Source organism: Aethalodelphis obliquidens, unplaced genomic scaffold (assembly GCF_003676395.1).
Source record: "Aethalodelphis obliquidens isolate GAN/ISIS:26980383/991018 unplaced genomic scaffold, ASM367639v1 scaffold54, whole genome shotgun sequence".
Lineage (NCBI taxonomy): Eukaryota > Metazoa > Chordata > Mammalia > Artiodactyla > Delphinidae > Aethalodelphis > Aethalodelphis obliquidens.
The window spans coordinates 13,812,920-13,830,644 of record NW_020837998.1 but is presented as its reverse complement, the minus strand read 5'-3'; the positions used below and the strand labels follow the sequence as shown (position 1 = coordinate 13,830,644).

The 17,725-nt window shown below is 43.6% G+C and overlaps 2 protein-coding genes across 2 annotated transcripts in view; one reads left to right on the top strand and one right to left on the bottom strand.

Moving 5' to 3' along the window:
- The window catches only part of TRMT2B (tRNA methyltransferase 2B), a 90,001-nt gene that overhangs the window by 45,014 nt on the left and 27,262 nt on the right, over nucleotides 1-17,725 (top strand). The window lies entirely within an intron of this gene.
- Nucleotides 9,381-17,725, bottom strand: part of ARL13A (ARF like GTPase 13A) — a 9,972-nt gene continuing 1,627 nt past the window's right edge. The window contains exons 3-7 of the mRNA XM_027086095.1: nucleotides 12,915-13,164; nucleotides 11,916-12,021; nucleotides 11,216-11,403; nucleotides 10,272-10,362; nucleotides 9,381-10,176 (exon numbers count right to left, since the gene is read on the bottom strand). Coding sequence (XP_026941896.1) covers nucleotides 9,949-10,176; nucleotides 10,272-10,362; nucleotides 11,216-11,403; nucleotides 11,916-12,021; nucleotides 12,915-13,164 — 863 coding nt within the window. The 3' untranslated portion in view covers nucleotides 9,381-9,948. The remainder of the gene's footprint in view (nucleotides 10,177-10,271; nucleotides 10,363-11,215; nucleotides 11,404-11,915; nucleotides 12,022-12,914; nucleotides 13,165-17,725) is intronic.

The window sequence follows — 17,725 nt, the reverse complement described above, 5'->3', positions numbered from 1 at the left end:
TGTGTCCCAGACTTTAAAAATTTCCATCAGCTGATTTGATTTCATCATTATATGTATCTGCACATTATAGTTCCCATTGTTTCTCATCAAAGGAGACTAAGTGGCAGGGTGGGGGTATGTGTGTGCAATGCTGACATCTAGCCCAGAGCCACAAAATGGAGGAACATGTCAGTATCCTCAAGTTCATTCCTAACTGTTAGGGATCCTCAGGGTACACAGAGGGGAAAGGACTTTTCTCTGAGGACCTAAAAAAGGAATTTAAATATATAAAGGTGTTGGGATTCACTGATTGCATTTACTGATCACCTTTACTTGTAACCAATCCAAGGAATACCTAAGGAGACCCAGCCTTGAATTCTGGCTCCATCACTCTATGCTGTGTGACCTTGGGTGAGTTACTTAACCTCTTAAATCCTCTGGAAACAATATTTGTAAAGCACTTTGCAAATTGCCTGGCACATAGTTGGCATGGATTAAGGGGGGAGTTATTCTTGATTATCCGATTATTTGTTGAAGGAATAAATGGATGTTATAGCCTGCTTTCCCTTTCCTCTCAAGATTAAGGAGTCAAAATAACCTAATCAATTTGGTTTTTGTAAGATTTCAATACTTAATTTCAGGCAAACAAAACCAAACACACATTGGAAAGAGTACCTTCCCTGTTGGTGTGGGTGTTTCTCAGCATTTATGTTACACTCAAATATTACAGCTTCTAGTAAAAAGTTTCAATACAGTTTGAAGAAAAATGACACATAGGAAACAGATAAGGCCATCCTGCTCATTTTGTCACCCTCATAATATTGGTTGCTAAAATAACCCACTTGTCAAATCCCTTTGTACTACTGTGAGAAGTGCTGATGTAAGACATGTTTTCTGAAAATAACCATGATGAGGTGTTCTGAATTAAGGGCTTTGGTACAGAAGTGATAGAGTTCCCTTCTGGGTAGAATAGCTCAGGATCATAAATTGCCCAGACACCTACTGGCTTACCTGTTCCACCTCCTAAAAGGAAACTTGTTTCTAGGGGTGTTTTTTTTTAACTAAACATTCTATATATAATCACTACATGGGATCCTGGATTGGATCCTGCACAGAAGAAGGACATTAGTGGAAAAACTGGTGAAATATGAATGAAGTCTGTAGTTTAGTAAATAGTTTTTGTTTTTTTGCGGTATGCGGGCCTCTCACTGTTGTGGCCTCTCGCATTGCGGAGCACAGGCTCCGGATGCGCAGGCTCAGCGGCCATGGCTCACGGGCCCAGCCGCTCCGCGGCATGTGGGATCTTCCCGGACCGGGGCATGAACCCGTATCCCCTGCATCGGCAGGCGGACTCTCAACCACTGCGCCACCAGGGAAGCCCTGTAGTTTAGTAAATAGTATTGTGCTAACATTAATGTCATAGTTTTGATCAATATACCAGAGTTATATGAGGTGTTAACCTTAGGGGAAGCTGGGTGAAGGGTATCTAGGAACTCTTTGTACTATATTTACAACTCTTCTGTAAATCTAAAATTATTTCAAAATACAAAGTTTTAAAAAATATCTACACATAGTCTTTTAAAAACTAAACATACTGATTGGAAGCTAATTCTAGAAAAACCAAGTCTGGGCAGGTGTTGAAGCCAGGACCCCAGAAAGAGAATAGTGCTCACCCGGACACCCAAATATGTGCTAGATGTTTGGCTAACTCTAAGCACTACCAGTGACAAGGTGACAAGGGGTGGGGTTGGGGGAGAGCATTTAGCAATTCTTTTTCAATAAGGAATTTCTGTCAGCCTATCAAAAAACAGTTCCTTTCTCTCCATATAAGCTAGCTTAGTTCAAAACACAGCAGTCCGACTTCAGAGAGGTCCAAATACATGTTTCCTTAAACTCCCATCTTAGAGTTTGGTGGGCTAGGTGTTTTGAAGGAATTTCTCATAGGAGTGCTAAACCTGAAATGATAACGTGCCCTGATCTTGAGAAGGGGCGTGGGAAGAGGAAGAATCCAGTCATTTTAAAGCACCAGCCCCCTTAGCATTCAGTTCTTCTTTATTCCCTGAATTAAATGATCTGCAGAGTTAACTCCTGTGTCACTTAAAAGACAGGTGCCTCAGTAACCTAGCATGACCAGCATGACAGTTTTAAAAAAGTGTATTATAATAAAAGGTGGTGTGTATGTGGGGGGGGGGTGGAAACTCAAAGGACTGTGGTGCTCTTCATTTTCTTTGGTTCTTTAGGGATGAACTCTTCGATGTGTGTTTTCCATAGTTGTGATTGGCATGTGTACCTATTTCCTACTTTGCTGTTTTCATGTAACATTATTTCGCATTCTGGTTCCCACCTGCACAGTGTGCATAGTTTGCATCTTTAATGGCCGTATAACATTCCATTGTATTGAATAGCAGGATCATTCTTAGGGCTGGGCTCATTTTTCTGAGCAGATATAGAAGGCCTGCTGTCTCTTAGCATCAGAGGTCTATTTTAGCTCCTGGAAGTGGCGACTGGCAGGAGCGTGGGATTGCGTGGGATTCTTGAGTCATCATAGAACAGCGCAGTTTGAGGCTTTGTTAACATCGTTCTGCCCGGCACCTGACAGCAGAGCCTCCCGGGCTCCCTGAACCTGAGCTGGGCACTTCAGGGGCACCGGAGTGGAAGTACAAGCCCCCTGACTCCCACGACCCTCAGCTGATACTATCTCCCTGCCAACAGCAGGAAGTTCCTCCTGCTTTCTCTCTTGCCTGGGATAACAACTCCACCTGTGTTTCCCACGTAACTTGATATGGAAGAAAAGGCAAGGAGGAGTGGGAGGATGGATTATTATAGCTAAAGGAATAAGGCACAGGTCGGGGCGCCATGGCTGCAGTTCTTTTAGGCACACCTGTGAAAATAAAGTGGGATGGGGGATGGTTTCAAGTCCTGGAAAGCTGGGCGATAGAGCTCCTGTTCTCTACACCCCTTCCTGTCAGAAATCCAAGTTTGGCCCATCCAATAAAGGGTTTACAGGGGTGAGTGACAAAGCAGTGAGTCCAGGCATGAGCGCTACTCCACCCATAGCCAATGGTGTTTTATAGTTAAGGATGCTAATTGGCAAAATTCTCCTGAGTGGTGTTGTGTTCGGTGTATTTGGTTACGTCTTGCCAGTTGCAACTGCCTTGAAAACGAGTGATTTTTAATAGGATACTGGGAGGGAAGAGTGATATTAGAAACACCACTGGGATGGCCCAGACACTCAAATCTCCATGGGATTTGTGACTAGGTTAGTTATTCCTGGTTTCCATCTCCAACCCTAAATTACCACAGTTCTTCCTTAACCCTTATGGTGTACTGAATCTCTGACCCATGTTCTGCAGATCATACTGGATACCAACCTTACTGATTGGGCAGTACACGGTGGGTAGAAACAGTATATGAAGAGTAGTAACAAGATTTCAGGAGTAAAAACCATTCAGAGCAGAGGGACACCTCTACCTATACATATGGAATTCTCTAGTCTGAAAACCCAGACCTGTCTTTCAAGACAAAGTGGACAAGTATCCGGAGCCACATGGGGCTTGTTGAATGATGGGCCAGGGTTATATGTTCAAAGTGTCTCTGACAGGAGCTAGACTTTAAAAATCCTGGAGGAGGGAGGCCAAGACCTTGACAATGAGAGAAACTCCAAGGCAACCGCTTGCCTGAAAGAAAATTTACCCTCAAGGCTCAAGAAACTCTCACTGATCTTGGTTCCTGGGCTGCCACGCTAAGACAGATTTGTAAGACTTCTTTGGCAGGTTTAGGATTCTCAAACCTGGGAATCATTGCTTGGCAGTGGTTATAGTTACCCTAGATCCCTATACTATTTGTATTTTAGAATCTAAGACATCTCTCTTTGGGTTGTTCTTTGCAGAAAAGAGGATACTTCTCTCAGAAAGGGGGTATAGCTATCTAATGATCTAAGATCCTCCCCTAATCATAATAATAGTAGCTAACATTTCATGAGCTACTTATTATGTGCCAGGCACTCTGCTAAGCATTTTGCTCTGGATTGTCCCCTTTGATTCTCCCAACAAGCCCGTGAGGTACATACTCTTATTCCAGTCTTCACTGGGGGAAATTGCTTGGCCACCCAGCTTGATAGGGGGTTTGGAGTATGGTAACAGCCTGCAGCAACAAAACTATTCACTGAAAAATAAATAAGAATACACTAATGATGAAAAATCTGAAAGAGAAATTAAAGAAACACTCCCATTTACCATTGCAACAAAAAGAATAAAATACCTAGGAATAGACCTACCTAAGGAGAAAAAAGACCCGTATGCAGGAAACTAAGACACTGATGAAAGAAATTAAAGATGATACAAACAGATGGAGGGATATATACCATGTTCTTGGATTGGAAGAATCAACATTGTGAAAATGACTATAGATTCAATGCAATTCCCATCAAACCACCTATGGCATTTTTCACAGAACTAGAACAAAAAAGTTCACAATTTGTATGGAAACACAAAAGACCCCGAATAGCCAAAGCAATCTTGAGAAAGAAAAACGGAGCCGGAGGAATCAGGCTCCTGGACTTAAGACTATACTACAAGCTACAGTAATCAAGACAGTATGGTACTGTCACAAAAACAGAAATATAGATCAATGAAACAGGATAGAAAGCCCAGAGATAAACCCATGCACCTTTGGTCACCTTATCTTTGATAAAGGAGGCTAGAGTATACAGTGGAGAAAAGAAAGCCTCTTCAATAAGTGGTGCTGGGAAAACTGGACAGCTACATGTAAAAGAATGAAATTAGAACACTCCCTAACACCATACACAAAAATAAACTCAAAATGGATTAGAGACCTAAGTGTAAGGCCAGACACTATAAAACTCTCAGAGGAAAACATAGGCAGAACACTCTATGACATAAATCACAGGAAGATCCTTTTGACCCACCTCCTAGAGAAATGGAAATAAAAACAAAAATAAACAAATGGGACCTAATGAAACTTCAAAGCTTTTGCACAGCAAAGGAAACCATAAACAAGACCAAAAGACAACCCTCAGAATGAGAGAAAATATTTGCAAATGAAGCAGCTGACAGAGGATTAATCTCCAAAATTTACAAGCAGCTCATGCAGCTCAATATCAAAAAAACAAACAGCCCAATCCAAAAATGGGCAGAAGACCTAAGTAGACATTTCTCCAAAGAAGATATGCAGACTGCCAACAAACACATGAAAGAATGCTCAACATCACTAATCATTAGAGAAATGCAAATCAAAACTACAGTCAGGTATCACCTCACACTGGTCCGAATGGCCATCATCAAAAAATCTAGAAACAATAAATGCTGGAGAGGGTGTGGAGAAAAGGGAACCCTCTTGCACTGTTGGTGGGAATGTAAATTGATACAGCCACAATGGAGAACAGTATGGAGGTTCCTTAAGAAGCTACAAATAGAACTACCATATGACCCAGGAATCCCGCTCCTGGGCATATACCCTGAGAAACCACAATTCAAAAAGAGTCATGTACCACAGTGTTCTTTGCAGGACTGTTTACAATAGCCAGGACATGGAAGCAACCTAAGTGTCCATCAACAGATGAATGAATAAGGAAGGTGTGGCACATTGTACAGTGGAATATTACTCAGCCATAAAAAGAAATGAAATTGAGTTATTTGTAGTGAGGTGGATGGACCTAGAGTCTGTCATACAGAGTGAAGTAAGTCAGGAAGAGAAAAACAAATACCATATGCTAAAACATATATATGGAATCTAAGGGAAAAAAATGGTTCTGAAGAACCTAGGGGCAGGATAGGAATAAAGACACAGATGTAGAGAATGCACTTGACACAGGAAGGGGGAAGGGTAAACTGGGACGAAGTGAGAGAATAGCGTTGACATACATACTCTACCAAATGTAAAGTAGATAGCTAATGGGAAGCAGCCGCATTGCACAGGGAGATCAGCTCGGTCCTTTGTGACCACCTGGAGGGGTGGGATGGGGAGGGTGGGAGGGAGACAGAAGAGGGAGGGGATATGGGGATATATGTATACATATAGCTGATTCACTTTGTTATACAGCAGCAACTAAACATTGTAAAGCAATTATACTTCAGTAAAGATGTTAAATAAGAGTATGCTGGCTGTATTGGGGGGTATTCTTTAAATTTTTATTTATTAATCATTTTATTATTTATTCATTTTATTATTGATTGATTGATTGCTGCGTTGGGTCTTCATTGCTGCCTGTGGGCTTTCTTGAGTTGTGGCGAGCGGGGGCTACTCTTCGTTGAGGTGCGTGGGCTTCTCATTGTGGTGGCTTCTCGTTACAGAGCATGGGCTCTAGGCGTGTGGGCTTCAGTAGTTGTAGCACGCAGGGTTCAGTAATTGTGGCTCGTGGGCTCTAGAGTGCAGGCTCAGTGGTTGTGGCACACAGGCTTAGTTGCTCCACAGCATGTGGGATCTTCCCGGACCAGGGCTGGAACTTGTGTCCCCTACATTGGCAGGCGGATTCTTAACCATTCTGCCACCAGGGAAGCCCTCTTTAAATAATTTTGGTTGATAGATTTTATGTAGGAAAATTTGGTTGACACCCAGGAACACATATATTGTACAAAGGGAAGTATGCCAATATACTGAAATTCAGTTTTGTCAGAGGTCGTTTCAACCTAAATTCTCCACCCTGCCCATATTCATAGATAGCATTCCCACACCCTTTTAGCCATACTTTTCCTTCTCTCTTGGCTGAGAAAGTATGCCTGCCTCATAGACATACATGCCATATAGAGAAATGTGGGTGGTCCAATTTTCTGAAGAACCTTGGTTTGTTGAATTATAGTCTCCTGCCTGATAAAACTGTTCTTCAGTAGAGGTATTTGCTGCGTCCCTGGGTGAGAATGATTGTCAGCAGAATTCTCCAGTGATATTTATTGGGCAAATTGGAGGAAAGTAGGTGGGTCAAGAGTGGCCAGAGAAGCCCCAGAGAGGGTGTAGTACATTGGGGCATGGAAGATAGCAAACTGGCTTGGGCATGCAGGAGATCTGGATTTTAGGAGCATGTCTGTCAGTGATCGCTCTACAGTCATGGGCAAGTCACTTAACCTTTCTGTACCAAATTCCTAATCTGTATAACAACTGGGGTTGGACTAGAGGTGTAAGGTTCCTTCCAGCTCCATGACTAATAAGCTGAGCCTTAGTCAGAATCCTGTCAAAGACCCACAAAGTGCCTGGGGTGATCCTCTTGGACATGAGGCCATATGCAACGCATAAAACAAATGCTGCAGTCTTTGACAGTGTCAGGCCCTCCAGAAGGGGTTGTGAGACTGATCCTTTATGTGCCAGGTTTCTATCTCTCAGAAACAATTATAGGCTAGTTGGTTTATACTGCCTGGTGAGACCATATAGGATAGGAATTAAGAGCATGAGTTATGGAGTTGGAGCTTAGTTTGAAAACCAGTTCTGCCATTGCCTAATGGGTGCCCTGGGGTAAATGATTTGACCTCTCTGAACATTAATTTCTGCCTCTGCAAGATGATGATAATAGAACCGACCTCATAGGCTTGTGACGATGCAAGGCAGTAATGTATGTAAACCACTTAGCCCAGCGTCTGGCAGAATGGAAGTGCTCACTCACCCGTGTCTGCCACTACCATGGGTGTGCTTATTGCTGTCAACGTAGTTCTGACATGGGCGTGGTGAGGCTTCAGCATCTTTCCTGGGTATAGCTTTCTCTTTCTGGGTAGAGTTTGAGCAAAGCATAAGCAGATCTTTCTGGCCTAAAGTAGCTCTAGAGTCAGATCTGGATTTGGTTCCCTGCTCTGCATCTTACAGGCTGTGGGACCTTGGATAAGTTATTTAACTTCCCTACCCCTTAGTTTCTTCATCTGTAAAATGCAGGCAGGTATACTGCCTACCCCCAAGGTTTTTGTGAATAAGATAATGAACGTGAAGAGCTTAGTGCTGCGTCTGACATCCAGAAGGCACTCAGTAAATGGGGGCTGTGGTATTGATGGTGAAAGTAACAGCTGAACTAATAGTGAAGAATGATTACCACCACTACTACTGCCTTCCTTGGGATGGAGAGTTGAATGTGTTTAAGCTCGTACGGTTTTTGCATACCTAACCTAAGTGTTAGGAGAGACAGCAATTGCTATTCCTGAAGGGACAGCAAAAGAATTGTCGCCAGGCTTCTCAGACAGTGGTAGGGAATTTAAAACTGAGTTGTTTTCAGAGGCATGATTGAAATTGATTCAGCAGAGCATAATTCTCAGCAGAACAGTTCTATTTATTTATGCCAGTCCCCTTCCACCCAAGAACATAGGGGGAAAATGTAATTCTAAACTGACCCTGTACTTCTAAGGCTCAACTGCAGTTGGTCACCCACAACATGTTGCTCACAAACTTCATCGGGAGCACCTGGGTACAAAGACGTCAAGGCTCTGATCTTCTTTGCCAACGTTGTCTTCACTCTCAAACGGATGCCGCCTAACTGTTCTTGAGCCTCTCGGTGGGGATAAGATTCATTTTATGGCTCGAATGTCGATGTACAGGCACAATGGGAGTTCTCAGGGATATTATGTTAGAGTAGGTGGAGTTGTAGGGGGACTGTAGAGGTACTAACAAACAGAAATTGAAAAACTGAATAATCCTAATGGTTCTGTAGATGAACCCATTTACTAAAGGAGGGATATGAGATGTTTCTTTTGACTTCCCTTCATTTTCCTCTTTAGCACTCTGTTAAAAGTCTAAAAAAAGAAAGAAAATAGGTAGTCACTGCAAGCAAAGCTAAGCACCAGGCTTCCTGTCCATCCAGGTGAGGAGGGTGTTAGCTACTTTCCAAGGTCCCCAGTGTCTTCTCTCTTTTTTGCCCTTGGTTCTGAGGTTATAGAAATGAAAAATGGATTTCAATTTTGGACAGAGATTTAAGGGTAGATTCTGACATCTAGAAAGACACTTCCTCCACTCTTCTGCCAGATTCCATCCACTCACCTCTCATCCTCCTTCCCAGAGCAGTACCTCTCTCCTCCTCAATGTTCCTATCTAGGGCCCTCTGTGTAGGTGTAACAACCCAAGGCTCTGGGGTAGCCTGAAGGGCCAGATCCTTTGGAGAGCAGAAGTGACATTATAATATTGACAGTTTATTGTCATGGAGACTGGGGCCAAGGAACACTGAGATGGAGAAGACATTAACAACAATGGGCCTTTAAGTCATCACAGATTTTTTTAGTGCCTTTAGTATATTGGGAGAAATCATATATGATTATTAAAAAAATTTCCAGTAATAACAAAAATCCAAAGAAAGGTACCTTGGCTCTTCTCAAAATCACCTAGAATCTTACCCCTAGAGAAAACCACTGCTTGTGTTCGGTGATTCCCCTCCAGATGTTCTATGCATGTGTACACATCATGCTGTATGTGCTGTGCTCTCAATTGCCATTTTCTCTAACAAAACTTTGGGTTGTGGAAAACTTTCCATGTCAGTAAATATAAGTCAACATTAGCCCTTTTAAGGTCTGCATAGTATTCCATTGTGTGGGTGCACCATAATTGATTTAGCCGTTCACTATTGTTAGGCATTTAGCTTGTTTCCAACTTTTAGCTGTTATACACAATGCTATGATTGAGCAACCATGAGCATCCTTTTTGTGTACTTGTGTAATTATCTTTGGCTTCAGTTCAAGACATGAGATGATTGGTTCATAGGGTTTCCACAGTTTTAAAGTTCTCGATATATATCTATTGAGAGAGAGAGGGAGAGTAGGAGGGAGACATACAACCAAACTACTCTCCCTAAAGGTTGTACCAATTTGTACTTCCACCACTGGAAATCATAACCTTTAAGATAACCTTATAGCCATCCAAACAAAGATCTTGGGGCATCATACTGGACGGCCAGAGGGTGATCCCCAAGCACTTCATCTACATATCTTTCTTCTGACCACCAACCATAGTATGAGAAAAGAGTTTTGGACTCAAAATACGAATACTGTTTTATAAATTGTGAGGAAAAGCCTTTATATCTTTTCTTCTCTGACTAACCACTGATCCAGGATTACCTTCAAAAAGCTTTCTCAGCATATGGAGCTGGGGGCTCTGATTGTAGCCAGGCTCAGTGGTGTTACAAGCTCCATTTCCCCCATAACATTCATCCTCCTCCTTGGGTTCGTCTAAAGCAAATGTTACTGATGTGTTCTTTTTAGGTCTTGTTATACCTTCTTTCTGTATAGCAGGAAGATGAAGGAAAAAAAAGTCAGTTGGTGCCCGAGAGCTCAGGGATTGGTCCCTGGGGCAATAACATTTAGTGAGCCACTTACCTGTAGGATTGGCTTTAGAGGCCTAGGTTCCATTGAGTGTTGTCCTAGGTGCTGTCTTTTTTCTTCGGACTTTCCCATCCTGGTAGTGAAGCTGGGGAAGATAGAAAGGACAAAGCCATAGTGAAAACAGATGCAAGCTCCTTAATCAAATCCAGCTGTCCCCCCATCCCTGCCATATGTCTTTGGAACAATTAAAGGGACAACAGAACAAGAGGACATTTAGTCCTTTTATTCCTCAAAACCTTGATCACCCCGTTTTCTTTATTTTTCTTCTTCTTTTCCATATTCCTGTTCCCTCCCATCTTTCCTTATCATTGGGATGATTAGAGAACAGGAAGCGGAGAATGTGGGGCACCTCCAGGGTATTTAGCCATAGAATATTGCCAATAAGCTCCTTAAGGGGCTCGTGCTCCTTTTCTCCTCTCTGTGACAAACCAGGGAATTGAAACCCTGTTTTGGAGACAATGTAATACTGATGACTTAACTTATCCCACTGACGTGACCACTCAAATTGTGCCGAGGGGAGGGTGTACCTAACAATGTTGGTATGTTTGTGGTCACTGCCCTCGCCCCATTTGGGCCAACTGATCTTGAGAGACTTGCTCAGCACCGCACAGAATCCATGCCCCTCCCAGAACTCACTGCTTAGGTTGAAGACTGACTTTTGCATCTATTCTTTTTTTTTTTTTTTTTTTTTTTTTTTTTGCGGTACGCGGGCCTCTCACTGTTGTGGCCTCTCCCGTTGCAGAGCACAGGCTCGGGATGCGCAGGCTCAGTGGCCATGGCTCACGGGCCTAGCCGCTCCGAGGCACGTGGGATCTTCCCGGACCGGGACACGAACCCGTGTCCCCTGCATCGGCAGGCGGACTCTCAACCACTGTGCCACCAGGGAAGCCCTTTTTCATCTATTCTTATCAGTACACCTAATAGAGACAGCTTGGTACCTGTCTGATGAGCATATTTCCCCAAAGCCTCTGGTGCTCTTGGGGGCTGGGATGCTCGATGGGAGTGGCTGTTGGTGAGCACACAGCTCTTCATATTTATCCCCAATGGCAGATAACAGCCAGCGCAGGCCTCCAATTATAGGCTCATGGTTCCTTCTCTGGCGGTTTTTGATGGCTGAACAGGGCTCCTGTGACAAAAAGAGAAGGCTCCAGCCCAGCAACCTGGGACCCCTGGGGCTCACAGTCCCAGTCACCCTCAGCCAAAGAGCACAGGTGCACATAAGCTCTGCTGTGCCTAGAGAGGCTCTTAAGACTTCCTAGGAGATTCTCAGCATTCACTCCTGAGAAGGTATATGAAAGGTACAAAAGCTAAGATCCTTTAATCAAGTGTAACGTCTTGGATGTGTGATCTCGGACAAGTCACTCAGAGTCTCTGAGCCTTAACTTTCTTAACCATAAAATGAAGCTATTGAAACTTCCAACTTTAAAGAGCTATTTTGCAGGCCTAATGAGAAAACAGATGTGAAAGTGTTGTAAGAGTGTGATATTTATTATCACTGTTGAGTCAGAAATCATCACTGTAGTTGTTGCCTGGCAAAGAGAGGCTCTGCCTAAGACCCGGCATAGGAGGCTGATTATGGGCCAAGGGAGGCATCGGCCTTGCTTGAGAGGACAAGGGAGGGGAGGGCTAGACACTTACTACTCGGCACAGGGACTGGTTCTTGTTTGTTAGCCTTTCCAGCAGCAGATATTCAGTAATATCACGAAGTAGCAAGGCGTCCTTCTTGTCTTGCTTGTTGGCCAGGCTAAAGCCGGGCATTGGAGAGAGGGAGGGAAGAAGAGAGGAAGAGTAAAACTGAGATAGAGGCCAAGGGAAAGAAAAGAAGGGAAAGAGGGGGACAACCAATTCTGGTACAGCTGCTACATATCCAGGGACTAGCTTTTAAGCCATACCCAGTGCGGTGAGCCCGACATTTTTCTAGCCAACTCTCAGTGGAGGAAAGAATAGCACAAGTAATTTGAATCCGAGATAATCCCCAGGCCTCATTTCTCACTTCCTCTACACTGCACCATCAAACTTTAATTAGAATTGCTAATTGGGATACGAACGAATTTGGCGCTTCTACATCCTCCCCCAAACTCTGTCCACGCTTGGGTTGGTGGTCCTAATGGGGAACAAAAAAGGCTAAAAGGGAGTGGGGGAGGGGTGAGGATTGACTGGCCACCTGAATCATCACCCTGGGGTAAGAGTTAGTTACATAACTCTCGGGCAGTTTACCAGGGGAGGAGACCATTGGCACTGAATATACAAAATAGGGGTTTTCTGCCATCATCTCAGGGTCAAAGACCGAAGCCAGAAAAAAGAAGCAAATTTAGGAAGGCAGTCTTCAGGAAGAGTCGAGGGATGGGTTGGGGCGGGGGGTGCAGTGGAAGATCCAGATATTACTCTCCATTTCCCTCTGATGCTTGCCTTCAAAATTACCTTTGCACAGTTAGGTAACAGGTTCCCCCATGGCAGTGCCTGGTAGAAAGTGGCTCTTGAAAACAGCCCCCAGAGGACTGGGCCACTCCCCCTCAGCCAAAGAGGAGAGGAAGTCTAACTGGATGTGACACAGGGACCACTTAACCCTTCCTCTGTCTACTTCTTCTAAAGGCACAAAATGGGAAGGGGAAATTGGACACAAAGGCAGACTCTTACAATAGGATGGGTTTCCCGGCCACTCTTTCATCAGACAGCAGGTGTGGTAAGATGACCTTCACTTCCTGCATGCGGCTTAAGTCACTGGAATCCAGGACAAAAACAAGTCCATGTGCCTGCGCGTAGTAGCTTGGCCAGATTTCTCGGCCATTCCTGTCTCCATTCAGATCATAGACGGAAACTTCATAATCATCCAGGAGGAGTGTGGTCAGTTCAGGTTTCATACTACCGCCCGTCCTACTGGGGAGTACTATACATGGGGGAAGAGAGGAGAAGCAACAACAAAATGGGGATATAGTTAGATGAATTTGTTAAACGATGATCTGAACTTTGACTAGAGCCTGCCCTGAGGAATCCTACGAATGTATCCTGCCATCTGGCTCATGCTCGCCAATCCATCCTCCTAAACCGCACTTTGCTCATGCTACCCTCTCCTGGCTCAGTAACCTTCCGTGAGTACCCACTGCTCCGAAGGTAGAATACAGACTCCTTTGCCTCCTAACCTGCCAGATCCATCTCCTCCCTGACTGGTGTCCAGGGTCCCTGGTACCCAGTCTCTTCCTCCCTATGCTTCTTGATTCATGTGCCTCTCTACCCCCCACTCCACATGATTGTCATGCTCTTTCTTGCCCTGGGCCTTCACAAGATGCTATTCCTGCTGGTTAGAACACTCTTCCACTACTCTCTGCTTGGTTAACACCTATTTTGTTTTTTAAATATCAATTTAGATCTTGTTCCTTCTAGAAAGTTTTCTCTAACTCACACCACCATCCCCCACTTTCTTCTGGGCTTGCCACCATCACAGCACATATTACAGTGTTATAAATTCTATGATTTATTTATCTGGGTTATAAACTGCAACAGGATAGGAATCCCTTCAGTTTTACTTACTGTTATATACATAATGCCAAGCACAGAGGTTGGCACACAGGTGCTCAATAAATATTTGTTGAATGAATTTGATGAGTGAATGAATGAATGAACAGGACGCTCTTCTCTCGCATCCTTTCTTCAAGGCCCAGCTCAAGTACCACTTACTTTAGGAAGCTTCTCTGACCAGTCCAGCTCTCACTTCGCTCTCTTTTTGAACACGTGACCTGTTAAACTGGCCCTTCACCTCATTCTGTGCATGTCCTGTCTCCCCAGCTAAAATCTAAGCTCTGTGAGGGAGGGGCTCTGCATTCCCTTATGCACAGTAGGTGTTCAGTAAATGTTTATGGTGCCTGTTACTGTGGATGAGCGTATGAAGTCTTCTTCCTCCTATCTCCTCCGAGAAACCATGCCAAACTCAGATACCTTTGCCCTTTCAAGGCTATGGCCAGACCATACAATCCCACAGGGCATTCCACCCCTCACTCAGCCCCCAGAGAAATGTGGTTCAGCATGACAGTCCATAGACACATTCCAGTCTGTTGAACTGACCGTTCTGGCCCAGCTCTCTGCCCATATTAGTAGCAAAATGATTTTATAGATTCTCTACACTCATACCTGGGAGTTCTAAGACCAGAATCAGTAGCTTCTTATTTATAGTTTCAAATCTACCTGGAACATTTTCCATAGGATTGTCAGAATAAGTCGTTTAGCTGACAAGTTAATAGGATGCTTTCAGATCTTTGGAAATGTATGATTATACACACATTTGCATGTATACATGTCTCCCTATATGTGTGTATATGTACATATTATTACATTTTAATGTCATCTCATAATGTCCTCTTCTGTTTTTATGTTAGTCAATGATTTATTTTTAATTATAGCTTTCACAGAACATATAATTTTCAGTCACAGCTTTGATGTGTTATTTGTTATGTCTGTATTAGACTACTTAAAAATAGTAAGTGAAGAGGTTAAAACTCTAAAGGTAATTTTAAAATCTTGTTTTCAGTATCAGTGCAAGCTTTATCTTTCCCCATTTTTTTTTCTTTTTACTTGAAACCTTACCATTTCTTCAATAATTCAATGTACTGTTGGCAAACTCTAGATGCCACCAGAAGTTGTCCCCTGAAAATTTACATTTCTCTTATTTCCTCTATTAATTTATAAACACTCTGAGGACAGGTACTGAGATGAATCCATTTCTATATCCCTAGCAGAGTGTTGCATAAAGCATAGTTTGGGGACTGTCTGCTTTAGAGTTACATGTGGGTGATTGTTAAGCCCTACCCTGTACGAAATGAATCAGAATCTCTAGGCTTGGGACCCAAGCATCTGTATGTTTAGCAAACTCCTACATTTAACAAAATCCCCAGGTGATTCTTCTGCACCTTACATTTTGAGACCCACTGCCTTAAAGAGCAGTAAAATTCATGCCTGTTGTGTCTCAGCATCATCTGGTGCGCTTGTTAAGATTTTGATTCCCTGGGCCTTCTCCAGGCCAAAATATCTGAACCTTCAGGTCCCAGATCAGTTGGTGTGAAAGCTCTTCAGGTGATTCTGATTTTTGGCTCTCAGTACTGACTATGCTTCAGGATCACCTGTGGAGCTTTTAAAACCTATGACATTAGGCCTCATTCTCTGAGAGTTTGATGCCATAGATCTGGGGCGGGGCTCAGGCAGCATTTTCTTTTAAAGCTCCCCAGATGATTGAAATGTATAGCCGGGTTTGAGAGAAACTGCTTTAAATGCCCTCATTTAGGGCACCTGCTTGTGCTCATGCTTGGGTTTCTTGCCCCATATGACCATGCCAGACAAAATAGTTATAGTGAATGATGTTATTAATGATAATGGCTTATGTCCCCAAATATTTTATAGCTGGTGTCTTCAGAGATTCACACAAGTTACTACTTGTAGATTGGAACTTCCTCCCTAGGCTATTATCTGTTTTTGGCAATCATAAACATTTGCAGGAGCTGGTGGGGGGGGCAAGCTATTGCATTTTGGGTACAGAGGAACCTACTAGATTGACTCTGGCAGTCCTGCATGGACAGAGGTGGCCTGAGATGTTCTTTAGAATGTGACATCAGTGGCACTTTGCTTCTTAGCCATTAAAAACTTCTCCGTGAATGAAGTCACAACCATAAACCTATTGGTTTATCAATCAGCCCCAAGTTATTCACCAAGCACAAGGCAAGTTATACAGTAACAAATTAAATAGACTCCAGGCTCTGTCCTCCAGGAATTAGAATGGAAAGCAGATGCTATTCTCATAGGCAAAATAGCATAGGGCTAATTACAGATGAGTGCTTCCCAAAGCTGATTGGCCAATTGAAAGGCCTGGGGAGTTCTTAAAACATAGATTCCCGGGCCCCACCCAGACTGGATGGGAATCTAGGGGTGGGGCTGAGTTGGGCTCTAAAAATTATCCCCACTTTTATCAGTAATTTTGTGATTTACCCTGGCTCCTTGATTTTCTTGGTGCTGCTTACCTTTTTACCATTTCTGCCAATCAGAGAATTGGGAGAGGCAGTCAAGTCTGCTGCCCATAAGGTGGGATACCAGGCTGAACCATTGGCTAAAATGTGCTTGGGGCTGCCACTCTGAGGGTGGGGGGAGGGGAAGAGAGGGAAAAGTTGGAATGAGGCAACATGTAGCCTGAGGAGAATGGTGGAATGAGGGAGAACATTCATTCCACAAGTGAATGAGTACCTACCTGAACGTACTAAAAGTACAGAGACTGAAGATACAGAGCTGAAAAAAATCCATTATTTTTCCTCAAGGGCTCACAGTGTAGGGGATGGACTTGCAGTTGTGCAATGATGTTGTGATAAGTGCATGATCGAGGGAGGCACAGAATAGAGTAGACGCTGAAGAAGGAGGCGCTGGGCATTAGGGTTGGCTTTCCTGAGGTCAAGCTTAGGCTGTGTCTTGAGGCATTTGATTAAGCAGGTAGATGATGGAGGGGATGAAATGCTAGGTAGCAGGAGAGCATGTACAGAAAGCATGGGCATGTGAACTAGAATGGTATAGTGGCAGATGAATGGCAAGTCATTTGTTTTGGCTCCATCAAGGGGCCTATGTGCAGAGCATGGGAAATGAAGCTGGAAAAATCAGGGACCAAATCATGGAGGGCCTTCCTTGTGTGCAGCTGAGGAACTTAAGTTTTATTTTGATGACAACAGGGAGGCATTGAGTGGTTTCATGCAGGGTTGGGTCATGATCAGATGTTTGCATTAAGTCCTTCGGGCAGCTGTGTGGACTGAATACTGGGGAGACAGCTACAGACGGCAAGATCAGCCAGCAGGCTGTTGCTGTATTTCAACGAAATTGATGCTGGCTTCAAGTAGGCCAGAGGCAGAGGAGTCAAGTTAGCCCTTTCCTCTACTTTGTAGATTGCTGCCAGCCTATATAAAGCAACCACCTCATCATAACCCTTCTTTTATTTAATAAAAATCAGTGGAGGGCATCCTGTGCCAACCACTGTGCTGGGCTCTTTGGCTAGCAGTTAGCTGTGTCTTCACAACCGGAAAAGTAGCTCCCTGAAATTCTGTGTAACGGCTTCTTGAAATGTCAAGGTATTAAACTGGAGATTTGGTATTAAACTTGCACGTCTCTGAACTGACACCATTTCTCAAGCTCCAACCCTCTATATGAACTGTCACAAAGAGTTTCACGTTATTGAACTTCTTCATCATCCCCCACTTGTCTCTCTTATCTAGACCAAATTCCACTTTAATTGAGCTCTGAAACTAGACACTTTCAAACATGCGATCCTTCCTAATCGACTGTGGTGCTTTAAATAGTCTGAGTTCATTCATACTGACATTATGAGAAGACCTTCAATTAGGATATCTTATAAAGGGAGCAGGTGACAGGCATTACATAAACAGGCTGATAACACCCAAGGAGAGCAGAGAGAGAGAGAGAGAGAGAGA